Genomic DNA, 16217 nt, shown 5'->3' on the forward strand with positions numbered 1-16217 from the left:
CTATCTACAACCAAAAAAGTTATTAAAAAAAGAAATTCCATTGGAAATGAAGTTGAAAGGAATAAATAATCAAGCAATTACTTCAAATTAGAGTAAGAAAAAATGCAGGTAGATGAGCATGTGTAGGAAAAATAAAGATGTCTATTTCTTATTTTCCAGATGACAAGTTAGATTAGTTCTCCAAATCTCATGAACTCTCTTGTTTTGAACCATGCCTCAGTCAGACACTCTATCCAAGTCTTGAGGCCCTCTCTGGACCCATTTTTCTGGCCACTCTACAATTTGGGCAAGCTCTCTTCTCTCTTTGCTTCCCCTTCCTCTCCACCAGTTGCCCCTGAGGAGCATCATTTGCTACCCTGGTGCTGAAATCATAGATCACTGCCCATCCAAGATTTGCAGTTAGCCAAATTTAATTTTCTTCAAAATGTTTTTCAATATCTATTGTGTCCAGGAATTCAGTAATAGAAAGAGATGAAAATTTTTACTTCCTGCTAATAGGGGGAACTGAGTAATTTTTGCCTAGCTCCCTAGTTTCCTAGAAGCCACCTTAATTTAGTTCCTGGTCTGTTTGAAGACTGGACCTCCAGATCTGCTTCCCTATGGCATAAGATCCCAAGCATTCAGCTTTGACAGCCTTGATCTGTGAAGAAAAATTTGAATTGAAACAATATCCTAAATGGCAGTTACGTTCTACAGCACTCTTGGTACAATATTTATGTTTAGTTATAGAATAAGTTAAATAGGCCTCTGTGGGCCTTTCCAGAAATCTAGCAAACACAGTTTTCAGCATTATTTATATGGAAAATACATCTAAGTAATTATCTTGGATATGTTATAAATGAAGATAGGGGACATATAACTTTGATGTTATAAAAAACACAATTTTGATTACTGTTATGTTAACTCATCTGGAGTAGTACAGTTCCCTTGTATTTCACATTGCTGACTGTATCACTTTATTGAAGAATCTGCTCAGATGTTAACTCCTCAAGAAAGCTTTCTCTGATCATTCTACCTGAAAGAGATTTTTAGTTTCTCTTCATCACACACATCACCACCTAAAATAATATTTGTTTTTTTTTATTTTATGGTGTGCCTTTCCTATGAGAATGTACATGCCATAAGGACAGGGGTTTTGTCTGTAGTAATCAGCAATATTCCCAATGCCTTCAATAGTGTCTGGCATATAGAAGAACTTGATAATTGTTGAAAAAAGCAAACAAATTGAACTCCTTTTATCCAGCATTATTCCTCTCCACACTCTAAAAGCAGTCTTAATATCATGGTACCTTAATTTTCTTTAAAAATATTGTTTGTTTGTTTGTTTTTAAATTAAAGGATCTCTAAGCATCTTTTAAGGTCTAAACTTCAATGATTCTTTGTTTTCTCAATAATGACATTAAGGACCATAAGAAAATACATAGATAGAGAATCCTGCACTTGTCTCTGTCCTTTCTTCTGGTAAGCCCAACATAGAATCAGGTCTATTGCCTCTCATGCCCCTTCTGCTCAGAATGCTTCTCATTCTGTTTTTCCCTGCCCCAGGAAATGCATGCCAGGAATATTGAAAATTTAGTTAGGTAGAATTTTTGGTAAAAATGTACTAAGAAGCCAGGTGCTGTGATGCATGCCTATAATCAATCCCGCTATTTGGGAAACTGAGATGAAAGATCAACCACAGCAAGACCCTGCCTCAAAAAATATTTTTCTCTGAGAATTTAGGAGAAAAAAAATGTGTAGAAAGGAGAGATGTGGATTATGGAAGGTGACATTTACTAACATATAGATTTACCCAGGAGCAGTCTTGTTAAGGCTTATAATTTTCTGTTTAAAGAACAGTATAAAATTACTCTGGAAGATACTAGAAAGAAAATAATCAGAGAAACTTTGGTGCTACTGGACCAAAAGAAGGAATGGGCTGCGCAGGTATGTTTCAATTTTCTTAAAACAAAACTTTCCCCTTAATTTTTCTTATATTATAGTGGTTAATAACTTGCATTCTAAAGTTAGGCAGTTTGAGTTTAAATAACAATTCTACCACTTACTGGATTTATAACCAAGTTTATTAATTTTTATGGGCTTCTGTTTCCTAATTAATAAAATAGGGAAAATAATAATATTTATCTCAAAGAGATAATGTGAGGAATGAATGAAATGATTTAAGTACCCTAATGTCTCACAAGAAGCAAATAAATTACTTTTTTGGCTATTTTTAAAGTATAATAATAATAATAATGACTACAACAAAACATTAAAATAAATCCTTTGGATGAAGAATAGAATGAAATATTATTTGTCTGAAAGGTAGTTATTACATATCCAAACCCAGGAGAATACACTCTATACTGCTGGCACTTTAAGTTTGGGATATAAAACATTTTCTGAGACATAATTTCCAATCATGTATGTTCTTTGTTTACACTAAATATCTAAGTTTTTATTTTTCCATAGTCCTTCTACAAACTATCTCCTAAATCAGTAAAGGAGTGTCCAGCACAGATCTTGGACATCCTTTCTTCAGAATCACAAACATTTGGTCTTTTTAATTTCAGTTGCTATTGTTTGTTGCATCTTCATTGGTTCAGTTGTTTCTGCCATGGTACTCTCTCTATTGCATGACTTTTACTAATTTATACAAATATAGAAGATTATGGAGAACCGATCAAGAGTTTGTCTGCCCATGCAATTGGGTCACTTTGTGACTGAATCTGAGTAAATAGTGAAATTGACCATTAAGTTATCCGACTATAGTTAAGATGATTGAAAATACATATGTAGATCAAACAAGCATACAGCTTCAAGCATGTATCATGAGAACTGTTCTAAATACTTCTCTAAGCATTTTACATTTAAGTCTCTCAGCAACCCTACAAGGCCTAGGAAGCTGATGAGGAGGAGATTGAGGCACAGAGAAATAAAAATAACATGACTTGCCCAGAACAAGTAGGAAAACTCACAATCAATTCAGGAGATTTCTTTCAGATAGATCATTGGTGATCACACTATACATTTTCTCTTTTCTACATACAGCTAAATACTCAACATGGTTGAATTACATTTTCATTTTAACTGGCTATGTTACCATACAGTTCACCTTTCTGTACAGGACTTTGCAAACTTAGCTACACATTGATGTGTCACATGAGGAACTTTTTTAACCTAACCTGGTACCCGGGTCCCACTCACAGAGATGCTAATGTTATTGACCTGGGATATTACCAGAGTTCACAGATTTTTCAAAATGTACAGCATTTGAAATATAATTATAATATATTGCCAAAGTGGAAACCACTGCCTCATTGTTAGTGAATTAACTTGTTAGTCATCTGACCTCAAGAGCTACTTCCTGCTTTTGTTCAAATGAAATTTTACATTGGAGGAAATTAGAATCATAATAGGAATATAAAAGTTCCTGGTTCCTAGGGCATATTTAATAAGCATGATTTAATGATTTTTTAATTGAAAATATTTCATCTCTAAAGACAGCAGAAAAACTTACCCTTCACATACCTTTAAACTATTTTTATCCATATTTATGATCTAGACTATCTTTCTCTTTTCTTTTTTGTAGAATATTTTTCTTAATTTCTCATCTTATCCCAGTGAGAGTTGGGAGGTTGAAATAGGAGAATCATAAGCGTGGGGCCAGCCTAATCAACTTAGTGAGACTATCTCAAAGAAAACGTGGTGAGGACGGGAACTGGCGATGTGGCTCAGTGGCAGAGCACCTCTGGGTTCAATCCCCAGTACAAAAAAAAAAAAAAAAAACTCTTCTTTTGATTCTGCCCTTCAGTTACTGAATATTGAATTTATATCATGATCTTCATTTAAAATCATCTTACAAAGAAATACAGTGTCATCCATTATAAAATTTTTGCAGGTGAAATTTAAAATCCAAGTATTTGAAAAAAAATTGCATTTTATGAATGTACTGATGAAGTAAGACTTTTCCTGTTTCTTTACACAAAATCTTTCTCAGGAGACAAGCTAATAGCCAGTATCCCTAAAACTAAGTGTTATTAGGTTTATAAATGTGTATATTGTTACTACTCATGTAGAAATTGTTCTAATTTAAAATATAGAAGTGTCATTTACTTATGCTTTTGCTATATATTGGATTATATCTGACTATGGAGTGTTTGATCACTGCAAGTTAGCTATCTCAAATGTGGAGCATGAATGACAGCCACACACTGTTCATTTCTCCAAATCACCTGTAGCAGACAATGTAAATCAACAAAAACAAAAATACAATAGGATAAGAACAAATGAATGAACCAAAAGTTCTCACATGTTCCTAAAAATCCTTACAAAATATAATTTAAAATGAATGATCAGTTAGACTGACTGTGTGACATCGTTGGGTAAAACTCTGAATCATCACATGGCAACTCTTGGTTAACATAAACTTTCTTTTAGAATGCTGTAAAGTTAATTGATAAAAACAGTTATCGAGAGATCTGGGAGAATGATTGGCTGAAAAAAGAGGTGAGTAGAATACATCAAAACAGTTTTTTCTTTCTTTCCTTTATTTATTTATTTATTTTTCTTGAACTGGAGATGACATTTAATTGTAAAATGAAGTCATGGGAAAAGCATGGAATTTGAGATCAAGTGAAATTCTAATCTTTTTAGTAAGTTGCTATTCAACAAATACCATAGTCTCAGTAATAACCAGAAGTAATTTGGGGGCTACAATTCACACAGTATACTCAAATCTGTATAGTTTCTTCATGTCTCCTCCTGGGTGCATTCTGACTTCTGATTTAAATCACCTTTTTTGGATGATGTGGTTTCCTTTAGACAAGTGTTCAGTTTTTTAGATTTTCTTTATTCCCTCTGATCTTCTCCAAGAAGATCCCTGAATGTATGGGAAAGAAGGCCATACATGACCTTTTGTGGGTACACTGCTGAAAAAAATTTAGATCTGTGGGATTTCCTTTGGATCCTTGCTCTCCCTGCCTGCCTGCTGGGAAGGAACTGCTCTGGTCCTCTGTCTGCACTGGTGACTTCTGAAGTGGACTGGGCTGGCACAAAACCTATAGCTCAGCCTTTTTTTTTGTTCAAGATGATCCTGTAGAATGCAGCATCTATACCTCACTCAACCTGATCTTTAGGCCTTTTCACATTTCTTAAGAACATATAGAAATTACTGAAACCAGGTGTGCTGCCTTAGACTCAGTTGTCCACCTGTCTCCCTATATCAGTGCTACAAGCAGGAGTGCTCTTTCTGGATGTGGTCATGTGATGATTTCTAGAGCAGAATCTCTCAATCTCCACACTGTTGACATTTCGAGATGGATAATTCTGTGTTTTGAGGTACTGTCCTGTTTTCCTTACATTGTGCATGCTGGTCCCTCTGCCCTTATCTCTATTACCTCCTTACTTTCATCTACCTAGAAAACACTAACTCTTCCTGTAGGGACAGGCATTTTTTTTTTAAGTTGTAGTTGGACATCTTTATTTATTTATTTTTATGTGGTGCTGAGGATCGAACCCAGGGCCTCACACATGCTAGGTGAGCACTCTACTACTAAGCCACAACCCCAGCCCATAGGGACAGACTTTGATGACCAATTTCCTTGTGAATTATTTTTAACTCCCTCAGGAAGTCTTGAGTGATCCTCCCCCAATGTTCTTTGGTTTTATTGAATTCTTGTTAAATATGTTGAAATTGTCTGTTTACCCATTTGTGTCCTTAATAAATAGAGCCGGCTGTTTTTTCAATTATCTATCTATGGCACCTGATAAATAATCTGTGCTTATTAGCTATTGAATGAAGAATGTTAATGAATATAGACACATTATTGAAGGATGAATTACATATATGGCTGAGATCCTGGATGAAGGAAAAGTTATGTGAAAACCTTTGTAAATTGTTTATGTTGTGGTTTAAGATGATATGGGCTAGAGTTGTAGCTCAGTGGTAAGAGCACTTGCCTGGCATGTGTGAAGCACTGGGTTCAATCCTCAGCATGGCATTAAAAAATAATAATAAATGAATAAAATAAAAAGGTATTGTGTCCATCTACAATTTTAAAAAAGGTGATATACTACATCCTGTCTTTCCTGAGGGTCCAGGAAATGAAACGCTAGAAATACAAAAAAGATCCTTTCGAAAGTGATGTTCCAACAATGGTCTGGAAGACAAAAAGCAGATATGAAAGCATGTTGAATAAAACTGGAAGATAATATTTGGTCCAGATGTTACAAGAGTGCTACAGAGAATGTGCAAAACTCAGTCAGCTTCTGGAAACCTGAGGGATTCTCTGCTTGGAGTCTGTGTGTACTATGAATGGTAGGGATGGGAACTGAAGCAGAAAACAAGAGTTACACGATGATCTGCATCAGCAAGCATCCACCAGGACCTGCTACTGAAGGCTCTCCTCTGAGAACACTGAGAATTATCTGAAAACAGCTAAGGTTTCTAATGTAGACATTAGACATTTCTATGCAAAAAATTCTTCCTATCATGGTATTTAAGAGTCTGCAATCTAGCTTTCCAGGAATTGCCACTGAGATGCAGATTTCCATAAAAACCCTTATGGGGAAGACCATCATGCTTGAGGTTGAACCACTGGATACTATAGAAAATGTAAAAGCCAAGATCTAAGATAAGGAAGGAATTCCTCCCAATCAGCAAAAACTAATCTTTTCTGGTAAGCAAATGGAAGATGGGTGTATTTATCTGACTACAACATTCAGAAGGAGTCTACCCTCCATCTTGGGCTAAGGCTTTGTGGTGGTGCTAAGAAAAAGAATAATAAACATAAGAGAAGAAAGGTTCAGCTGGCTGTCCTGAAATACTGAAAGGTGGATGAAAATGGCAAAATAAGTCACCTTCACCAGGGGTGAAGGTGGTGCTGGGTTCTTATGGCCAGCTACTTTGACAGACTTTATTATGGCAGGTACTGTCTGACTTACTGCTTCAACAACCCAGAAGGCAAATAACGTGTATAAGTTAATAAAAGACATGAACGAATAAAAAAAAAAAGTTCACAATCTAATATCCTATTCTTGCCTTTCATCCCAGAATAAAGTTTATCAGTCCACCTACCCTGATGTTCCATAAACTAAGTCCTGAGTCCATGCTCCCATTCAGAGGAAAAATCTGTTATGAAAACAGACTTCAAAACACAGTGATAGAGAACATCCACTTCATTCCCCCAAACCTTTCTTAAATATGAATAAACAACCAAGGACCTTTAAGCATATGAATACAACCAACACAACAGACGAGAAGAACCAAATGAACTAACATTAACAAAGTAGAACACAATAAAAACTGTCCCTGAGAAAGGTAGAAAAAAATTCAAGGAATAAAAAGATCTTTTTTTACTCTTAAAAAAAATCTGATAATGTATTTTATTTAGAAAATGAGATACTTTAAGACAAAAATAATCAAATATAAAGTAGGAAACAGAACAATCTTTCATAACAGGAAAGACAAACCAGGTGCAATGGTGCATACCTGTAGTCCCAGCAACTGGGAGGCTGAGGTAGGAAGATTGCAAGTTCAAGAGCAGCCTCAGCAACTTATAGAGGTCCTAAGCAACTTAGCACAACCCTGTCTCAAAAAATGAAAGGGGACTGAGAATGTTGCTCAGTAGTTAATGCCCCTGGGTTCAATTCCCAATAGCAAAAAAAAAAAAAAAAAGAAAAACGGTGGTGGATAAGACATAGAGTACTAATGTAAGATGTCCAAGGACCGATTCCAGAAATAAAAAAGTAAAGGAAAGAAAATTGTGAATGAAATAATAGAAATTTTCTGGGTGCTGAAAAGGACAAGAGTTTTCAGAACATCGAGAACAAAAGGAAAATCCTAAAGGTTTCTGGCAGAAGGTTGAAGGGGTGAAGAGGAAATTAACTGCAAAGGAATAAGAACCAAATGGCATTTGATTTTTCAGTGGCAAAGTGCAGATGGAAAATTATTTTCAAATTGGTATTCTATACTCAGCTAAGCTAGATAAGGGCAAAATAAAGCTGTTTTCAGAAATGCAAGAGCTCAAAATATTTATTTCTCAATCTTCCTCAGGAATTTACTTAAACAATGTACTTCGGCAAAACTAGACTGTAAGCTAAGCAAGAGAAAAACAGGAAACAATGTAATTCCCAGTACACCACAGAAGAAATGTTTGAGATAATTGTTCTGCAGGCCTAAAAAGCATCCAGATTGAAACTGTTCTCACTTCTAGGCCCCAAAATCACATTATCCACAACCAGCTGTGCAACTCCACCTAAATGCATCACAGACATCTCCAATCTCTAAATTGAATTCATCTTCCCCCTTGCCACAAACACCCTCTTCATACTATCTGTCCTTGTTGAGGATCCCACCATTATCCAGTTACCCAAGCCAGAAACTTGGGAGTGCCTTAGAAATGTCCTCTTCTCTTCCCATATGCAGAATGCCTCTTCATTCCAGCAGGTCAGGTTTGTGACCACCTCGCCTTTCCTTTTTTTCCATTGCCCTAGTACAGATCCATTATCTTTTACACAGATCTTTCAATTGCATCTTACCTGATTTTCTTCCCTCTGGACTAGACACTTCCCCTTTCTTCTTCACACTACCCTAGAGATACCTTTCTAAAACATAAACCTGATTGTGTCAGTCTTCTGCTTAAAAACACTCCATTACAGGTTCTCTAGTCAGTTCAGAGGTGCCAGGAAGCATGTTCTCCAGAAATCAGTCAGGCCCTGCTTTGCATATAGTCAGGTTAGATTCTACCTTGTGGGTAACAGATTCACTGAACTCTTGAACAGCCTGAGTGTTTCTGGATTCTGGAGATGGTGGTAACTTGGGCTTCATTAGCCCTTCTGTTCCCTGAAATTTCCTTTACATACAAGGTAACCACCAAGCCTGTGTTTAATTGTCTATAAAACCAAAATCAGTACTTTTTGAGAAAATTCACTTCAAACTACACACAGGTTTTAGTGAGCTAATCTTTCGTGATTCTTGAATGTATATCTTCAGCACTAACTTATGTGTACTCTCAGCTCTGAACCCACATGTGTATTTGTCTGCCAAATATTCCCAGGTAGATATTCCAAAGGCCTTTCAAATTCAACATACCCATGGCAGGACTTACTAAATTCATCCTTAAATTTTCTTTTTCTATGTTTCCTTTTCTACCATCTGTCAGCTTCTCCTCTTTCCTTTTCCTTATCCTCTATTTCACCAGGTAGTTAGTGAATCTAGGAAACAAGGAATTAAAACAATTTATATGCTTTCTATAGTACTTACACCTATCTTTAAAATTCCTTTATAAAGTCATGGTGAGTCAGGTGTGCGGGCACATGCCTAATCCTAGCTACTCAGAAAGCCGAGGCAGGAGATTGGTTTAGATTGAACCAAGTTCAAGAACATCCTGGGGAACTTAGCAAGATCATGTTTCAAAATAAAAAATAAAAAGGACTAGGGATGTAATCCAGTAGTTCAATCCCTAGTAACCAAGTAAATAAGTAAATAAAACAAAGATAAAATTGTGGTGTATAGAAATTCATACTATCCCCAAAAACTCATCAGGATAACTCTCCAGTTTAAAGCAAGGTATCAATAATTTAAAAATAAATCAAGGTGGGCTTAATAATTAAAGAATATATTAGGGATAAATTTAGTTCTTACAATTTTTTAAAATATAACAGCATGATCCTATAATAATAATTATGCAACTCATAAGATGTTATAGATTTTAGGCTTAGGGAAAATTACTACAAAATTTATATTTGATAAGAAAGGATTGGTGCCTTGGCTCTTTCTGCTAAAGTCACAAATTTTGTTTTACTTTTTAAATATTTTTTCCTTTTCAAAATTCAATGGAAATAAAAGAGAAAAATATCAAGTTTAATTGAATCACCAACAAAAAGAGGTTGGTAATAAAGGACAAATCATTATAAGACAATTCAATAGATTTAATTTCTCATTAGTTCAATAATTACTCATTTTAGTATTATTAAATTTATTCAAAAGATTAATGAAAACTATTTCCAGTTATAAATATTATCATAAGAATTAAAAATTGGAAACAGAACAAAATGTATGTAAATTTCTTTGAGGAAAGTTTAGAATGAGTAACAAAGGATATTTAATAATGGAACTTCTGGAAACATTTTTCCAGTTAACTATTTTTCCAACAATAACCAAAACCTTAGATCTCTGAGAAGGATACAGAGATGCTCTATTGCACGATTTTCATTATCTTCCTTTATTTAACATACTTAAGAGGAAAATGAGAATTGGAATTTTCTAACAACTTGGACTAATTTAACAAATGAAAAGCCAGAGAAACGAGGCAGAGGAATTCTAGGAAGTTAGCAATCAGAATGTCAAGTATGAAGAGACATCAGCTTAAGTAGATCTTCTAGGTCCCTGACTTATATAATAATTTTAACTAAATTATCTTTCTTGATTTCTAATTTCTATTTACATTTCTTAGGTATTTGGGGACAAGTAGTATTTCACTTTTTCCTCCTTTTTACTGTCTTATCCCAGAAATCTAAAGGTACTTATATGACTGTGAAGAGGAACCAGTTTAAATTTTCCTAATATTTTAAAAGGCAGAGAGGGAGACAGCAATTGATGAGAACATTACTGAGAACTTTAAAGGGGAAGATGATATTGTGGATATCTTTAGCCTGAAAAGCTGGATGTAACTCTCCAAAAAGGATCTCATTCCCAACTTTGGAAAGAGACCAAGAACTATGTGTGTTACCTCCCAAACATGCCAAGCCCTTAGGTCAAACATTTCCAAATGTTCTAGTATTTTTCTCTGCTTACAACATCTAACTCTAATTTGTTTCTTATTCTTTGACATTTGAAAATCATAAACTTCTCCTTAATGCATTCAAGCTTATAATCAAGTTAATTATTTCTCAACATATGAGATCCTTGAATACCAACCTCTGGCTTTGTAATTTTGTATTATGAATTTAAATGATTTTGCTAAATTGTTTTATGCAGGAAATAACATATGCTTTTCTTTTTAACTCAAAGCCACCAACAGTGTTTGATCCTTTTCTGTGACACTGGTATTACTTTATAACTATTTGTGATTTTGTTTATGGGATTATAAACTGTCTTGAGGGAAGGAGACATGACTTACTCACCTTTGTATCTTTCTACTTATAGCTCAGAATCTTGTCTACACAAGATTTTATATATTTAATAAATGACTTGAGTGATAGAACTATGCATGTGGAAATATATCAAATGCTTCAAGATTTTAAAATACAATTAGATGCCAGTGACAAAGCAGAATGTGTTAGTTATTTTCTTCCATGTACTCATCTGAGTTCTATTCTCTGCAACTTTTGACAAGAAATAGTGAATCTAAATTCTGCACCTTCATTGTTTCGACTCATTCCCTCAAACTTGCATTACTGTCTCCTATTTGTCCTCCTACTATCCTCATCAGCCTACCACTTTCTATTGTATACTCTTAGTTCTAATTCTTCTATCTTTCTGATCCTTCCCCATGAAGACTTATATTGCTATAGGTCTTCTTCTATATTGCTCAAACTGCTTTCAGTGGCAGAGATGTGAGTTGGGGGTTCTATCTAATAACACTCCTTGATATATTCTTACCATTATCAAGCCTTCTTTAGTCAAAATTTACCAAAATATACTTCTTAAGGACTGATGAAAACTCAATCAACAGAACTGCCAACTTTTATTCATATTTTATTTCTTCAGTTAACATTAACTAAGCTTGGTGTGTCTAGCATTACCTGCCATCACCTAGAGGATAAAACCCAGGCTCAATAGCTTTATTTGACCCTGATTGTCCACTTCCTCTCCTGCTTCTCTCTGCTGCCACTTTGCATGTATCCACATCAAAATAACTGTGTCTTTGCATATGTTGTTCCTTCTACCTAGAAAGCAACTTCTTGCATCTGCCTGAGGGATCTCTACTCGGCTTTCAAGATCGGGATTAGATATTATCTCTTCTATGAATTCTCCCTATCTGGACACCTGGCAGAAATAGTGTTCATCTCTCTCTCCTCCCACAGCAGCAGGACAGCTTCCATTATGGTTTTATCACATTGATTTCTATTTTTATCTCCATTTTCTCACTAGGCTAAGAGATCCTAAGAAAGCTATTGTTATCTTGTTGTTCATTTGTTTCCAAAGCATAATATTGTTTTTGGCACATAGTAGGCATATAAAAAATTGAATGAATGAATTAACAAATAGTATTTCATCTACCTGCCATTTTCCAGAACTACCCCAGCACTTAGAACATAATTGTTTTATGGGGTCTAATAGAAAGGTCTGTGCTTCTTCATCTTTTTTTTTTTAATACTATAATATAGCATTTCCCTCCAGTGTTTTCATTGTATTGTTTATAATTACCCTTAGATAGATTTTCATCTAGTCTTCTTTTCTTATTAATCTCTGCCTCTAGCTCTTATATAAATTCAGCAGTATTTCTAAAGGAAGAAAAGAACAAATTCTGCTTCCTGTAAGAGCTACCTAACAATGAAACAGTTTCTGATAATGATCTAGAAAAGAGTCCTACCTATTCCTTCTTACAGAGGAAGGATAAAGCAAACCCAGCAATAAATAATACCTGATAGAGCTACTCCTTGGGCACATGCACTTTCAGGAATTAAATTTGCTATAGAAGTCCTTATAGATCTAAATCAATAAGTACCAATACCCATTCTCTTCTTCTGACAACAGATTGCAATTCACAGGAAGGAAGTTGAAGAATTAGAAAATATTATTCAAGAACTGGAAGAAGAAAATTTGGTGCTTATTGATCAACTGTTCAACTGTAGACTTGTGGATCTTAAAATACCCAGGTGAAAGTCATTATCATATCTAGAAAGTAAACATTTGGTAAACATTTGTCATCTGTAAAAAAAGTTCTGTTTTTTTAAAAGATAATTTTAATTTTCAGTGCTTCAGTCAGATTGCAATAATCAAAAAGAGAAGAACTCACAAAATGGCCACAATGAGGGTATAGGATTATCACTATTGACCATTGATTGGTACAGTGTAAACTTTGACTTATTTTTTCTACCAATGCATTATAGTCACAATAACACAACCATGAATATCACAACTGTCAACCTTCAGAAGCCTACACAGCCACAAAAATGGTCAAGAATTAAAGGTAGAATTAAACAGAGCAGCAGAAAATGTATGAGGTGTAGGGTTAGCACAGAGAGGGGTGAGGGGAAAACCAACTTTCTCGAAGCTTTTTGGAAGTGTTCTGGCCTTCTGGTTATCTCAGAATTATTTCCTCTGACAAAATAGTCAAACTACTTTGGAAGTGAAGAAAACAGACTAGCATTCCAAGTCACATTTGTTCTTGTACCAGAGAAACCAAATATATATATGTATGTATGTATGTATGTATGTATATAATATATATAGTTAGTGTTTTAAGTTAGCAATTTTTCTTACCTGACCAAAAAAAGAGACCCTAGAATATGAAATTAAAATCAAAAGTAAATTTTATTCTTTTATTATTTGGATAGTCAGAAACAAGAAGTAATCTGAATTGTAGCATTTTTAGGAAGAGAGGGAAAATCACATAAATGGGTGTACATGTGTGAGTATGGGAAATAAATATTTAGATCTAGGAATTTGACATTAAGCTGAATACAATAGGAAAGCCAAGAAAAAATTTTCTCCCAAGTATTTCCCAATGCTGTGTGACATGGAAAAAATACCATCTGATACATGATGAAATATTTGTTATTACAAACTTCCTATTGTGTTCCAAGAAAGGTAGATACAGGCAAGTTGTGGGTTCCTTATTTTCCGGGCTAAGCTATGGGTATATGGATATAAGATTAAAGAAATTGGGAGATAGTGTAATTCCTTTAAAGGCTGAAAGCTGTATAGGAGAAGATAGAGAAGAAGCCACCTGCCTCCCTTCCACAATTGTTTGCTGCTCCTGGAAGAGTAGATACCAATGTAGATGATGTAGATGGTGAGGCTGAATGAATTGATTAGTACTTCCAGTCTCTTGCACTGATGCCCTGGAGAGCCCCTAAGGGGTAAATAGTGCCTGTCTGCTCTCCAGTAGGCAATGCTTCTGTAATCAGGTCTCTTAGCTCAATATTCCTGTCCTTCCTTTAATCCTTTGCTGCTGCTGCTGCTTGCTGCCTTCTTTGTGATCAGGTCTAATCTCTGCCATCTATTGCAAGTGTGTGGCTTCTAACCACTGTTAGACCGGCCGTTGTCAACTTTCCTGTTTTCTGAATTGGCCAACCTTAGGAGGGAGCTATCTTCTAAATGGCCAGCTCCACTTTTCTGCTTCAGTAAACCTAGTTTAGTATATTTGATTTGGTGCTGACATTGATATGAAGTTAGTAATAATCATAACAGACAGAATTCTTTCATTGACCACAGAGGACTTGGCAAGGACAGAAAGGGATATGTTTTCTTTTCTTTTTTTTTTTTTTTTTTTAGTGCTGGAGCTCAAACCCAGGGCTTTCTTTGCACATGCTAGGCCAAGTGCTCTACCACTGACCTATGTTAAAAGTTCAGATGTGAAACATTTAATGTGGATTTTCATTAACTTTTTTTGCTGTGTAATGTACAATTTAACCCTATTCTCTGTCTTCTCCATGAAAATCTTTAGTATAATCCACATTGTTCACCAATGTATTAGGGATTTGTTTTCTTTAGTGAGAAACATGGAATTCTTGCTTCTAAGTCTTGCTTCTAAGTTGGAAAAGATGAAATCAATGAATTGATGAGCATATGCTGCTGCACCTCTCTGTGCTCTCCTTTTCAGAATGCCCCCTGAATTTCCAATAAGAAAATATGATTCCTTGAAAGCTCTATATGGCATTTCCATGAGATTTGCCTGAAAAGAGCATGAGGCAATGAGACCCTGGCAGATGTGCAAATCGCTTATGCTTACATCACAGCAACTAAAGTAAATCCCTTAAATTAGGGGCTTTCAATTAAAGAACATAAATAAAGTGTCATCCAGACACTTATGGCCCCAGCAAATACTGTTACATACAATGTGTACATATTTAAAACATAAAGACAATTTAGTAGATTGATTTCACATTTGGCTCCGACCTATAGGCAGATATGTCTGAGGCTATAGAATTGTTTCCTGACTTTACCATTTCAAATAATTAAGACCTTACTAAATATCATAACCTTTATAAATATAGCTTCTCTCTCTTAACAATTATTTTTATTGTCACTTCTGTACCACTATAGGGCAGCAACACTTGATAGTTCAATTCGCTGGGCTTGTAGCCAAAACATGTAACTCAGGGAAAGCCGGGATCTAGATGGCATCTTGGGTTCTAATGGTTCTCTTCATCTCAAATCCATCCCATTCAGGCCACTGTCATTCCATTCCTCACCTGAATTACAACAACAGCAACCTAACTGGTGTCATGTTTATTCTTTTTTCTGAAACTTTAAATATGCTATTTCCCTATCTTAGAATGCTCTTCCCTCACTCCCAGCTCTTCCCTGGTGAACTTCTGGTTCTTCAAGACTCAGCTGAGGTTTTATCTCCTCCAGGAAACCTTCCCTATCCCCTAAGGCTAACTCAGATGCTGTTTCAGTCTTTCTGCTCGCCAGCATTCTCACACTATGCCAATGACCCATCTTGGTACAAACAATTATTCTAAAATACTGTAGGACTATATATCACCCACTGTGCCCTATACCTCTGTTTATTTTATGTGTGTCTCCAGCACCCAGGAGAGAAATGGATACTAGTGAGCACATAATACAATATTTACTGACTGAAAGACTGTTTTTCTTGTTTATTCTTTTAGGCGACTGTATCTTACTCAAGCAACTGGGCAGGAATTGTCACCTGAAGAAAAGCCTTTGGAATTTGCAGAACCATTTATAGGTATTATTTTGTCACAATGGTGTTTACATGTTTTTCTTTTAATTAGATAAATAGCTATTAAGCATATATTATAGGCAGCAACTTACACACAAAAAAGAGCTATTCAGGGAATAGATACAGGCCAGCTCCTCTGGATTTCTCTCCTTGTAATGCTTGAACTAATCTGTCTCCTCTCTCTCATGGCACTTTCTAATCAAATTCACCATGTTTCATAATGACTTAAATAGATGGTAATGAACAGTGAGGGGGTATTACCTACATTGACATAGTTCCCAATTTAGCCAACCTACAGATTTCCAAATGATCACTGTAACTTATTAGCTAACAGAAGGGATTACAATTTAAGAGTTCCTTAAAATGCCCTACCTT

The 16217-nt window shown here is 35.3% G+C and overlaps 1 protein-coding gene and 1 pseudogene across 1 annotated transcript in view; both read left to right on the plus strand.

Annotated features, from left to right (window-relative positions):
- Ccdc83 (coiled-coil domain containing 83) overlaps positions 1-16217 on the plus strand; it is a 55586-nt gene that overhangs the window by 35244 nt on the left and 4125 nt on the right. The window contains exons 6-9 of the mRNA XM_071616565.1: positions 1835-1926; positions 4420-4488; positions 12683-12804; positions 15769-15848. Coding sequence (XP_071472666.1) covers positions 1835-1926; positions 4420-4488; positions 12683-12804; positions 15769-15848 — 363 coding nt within the window. The remainder of the gene's footprint in view (positions 1-1834; positions 1927-4419; positions 4489-12682; positions 12805-15768; positions 15849-16217) is intronic.
- LOC114098423 (ubiquitin-ribosomal protein eS31 fusion protein-like) lies at positions 6521-6951 on the plus strand (annotated as a pseudogene).

This window comes from Marmota flaviventris, chromosome 9 (genome assembly GCF_047511675.1).
Source record: "Marmota flaviventris isolate mMarFla1 chromosome 9, mMarFla1.hap1, whole genome shotgun sequence".
Taxonomy (NCBI): Eukaryota; Metazoa; Chordata; class Mammalia; order Rodentia; family Sciuridae; genus Marmota; species Marmota flaviventris.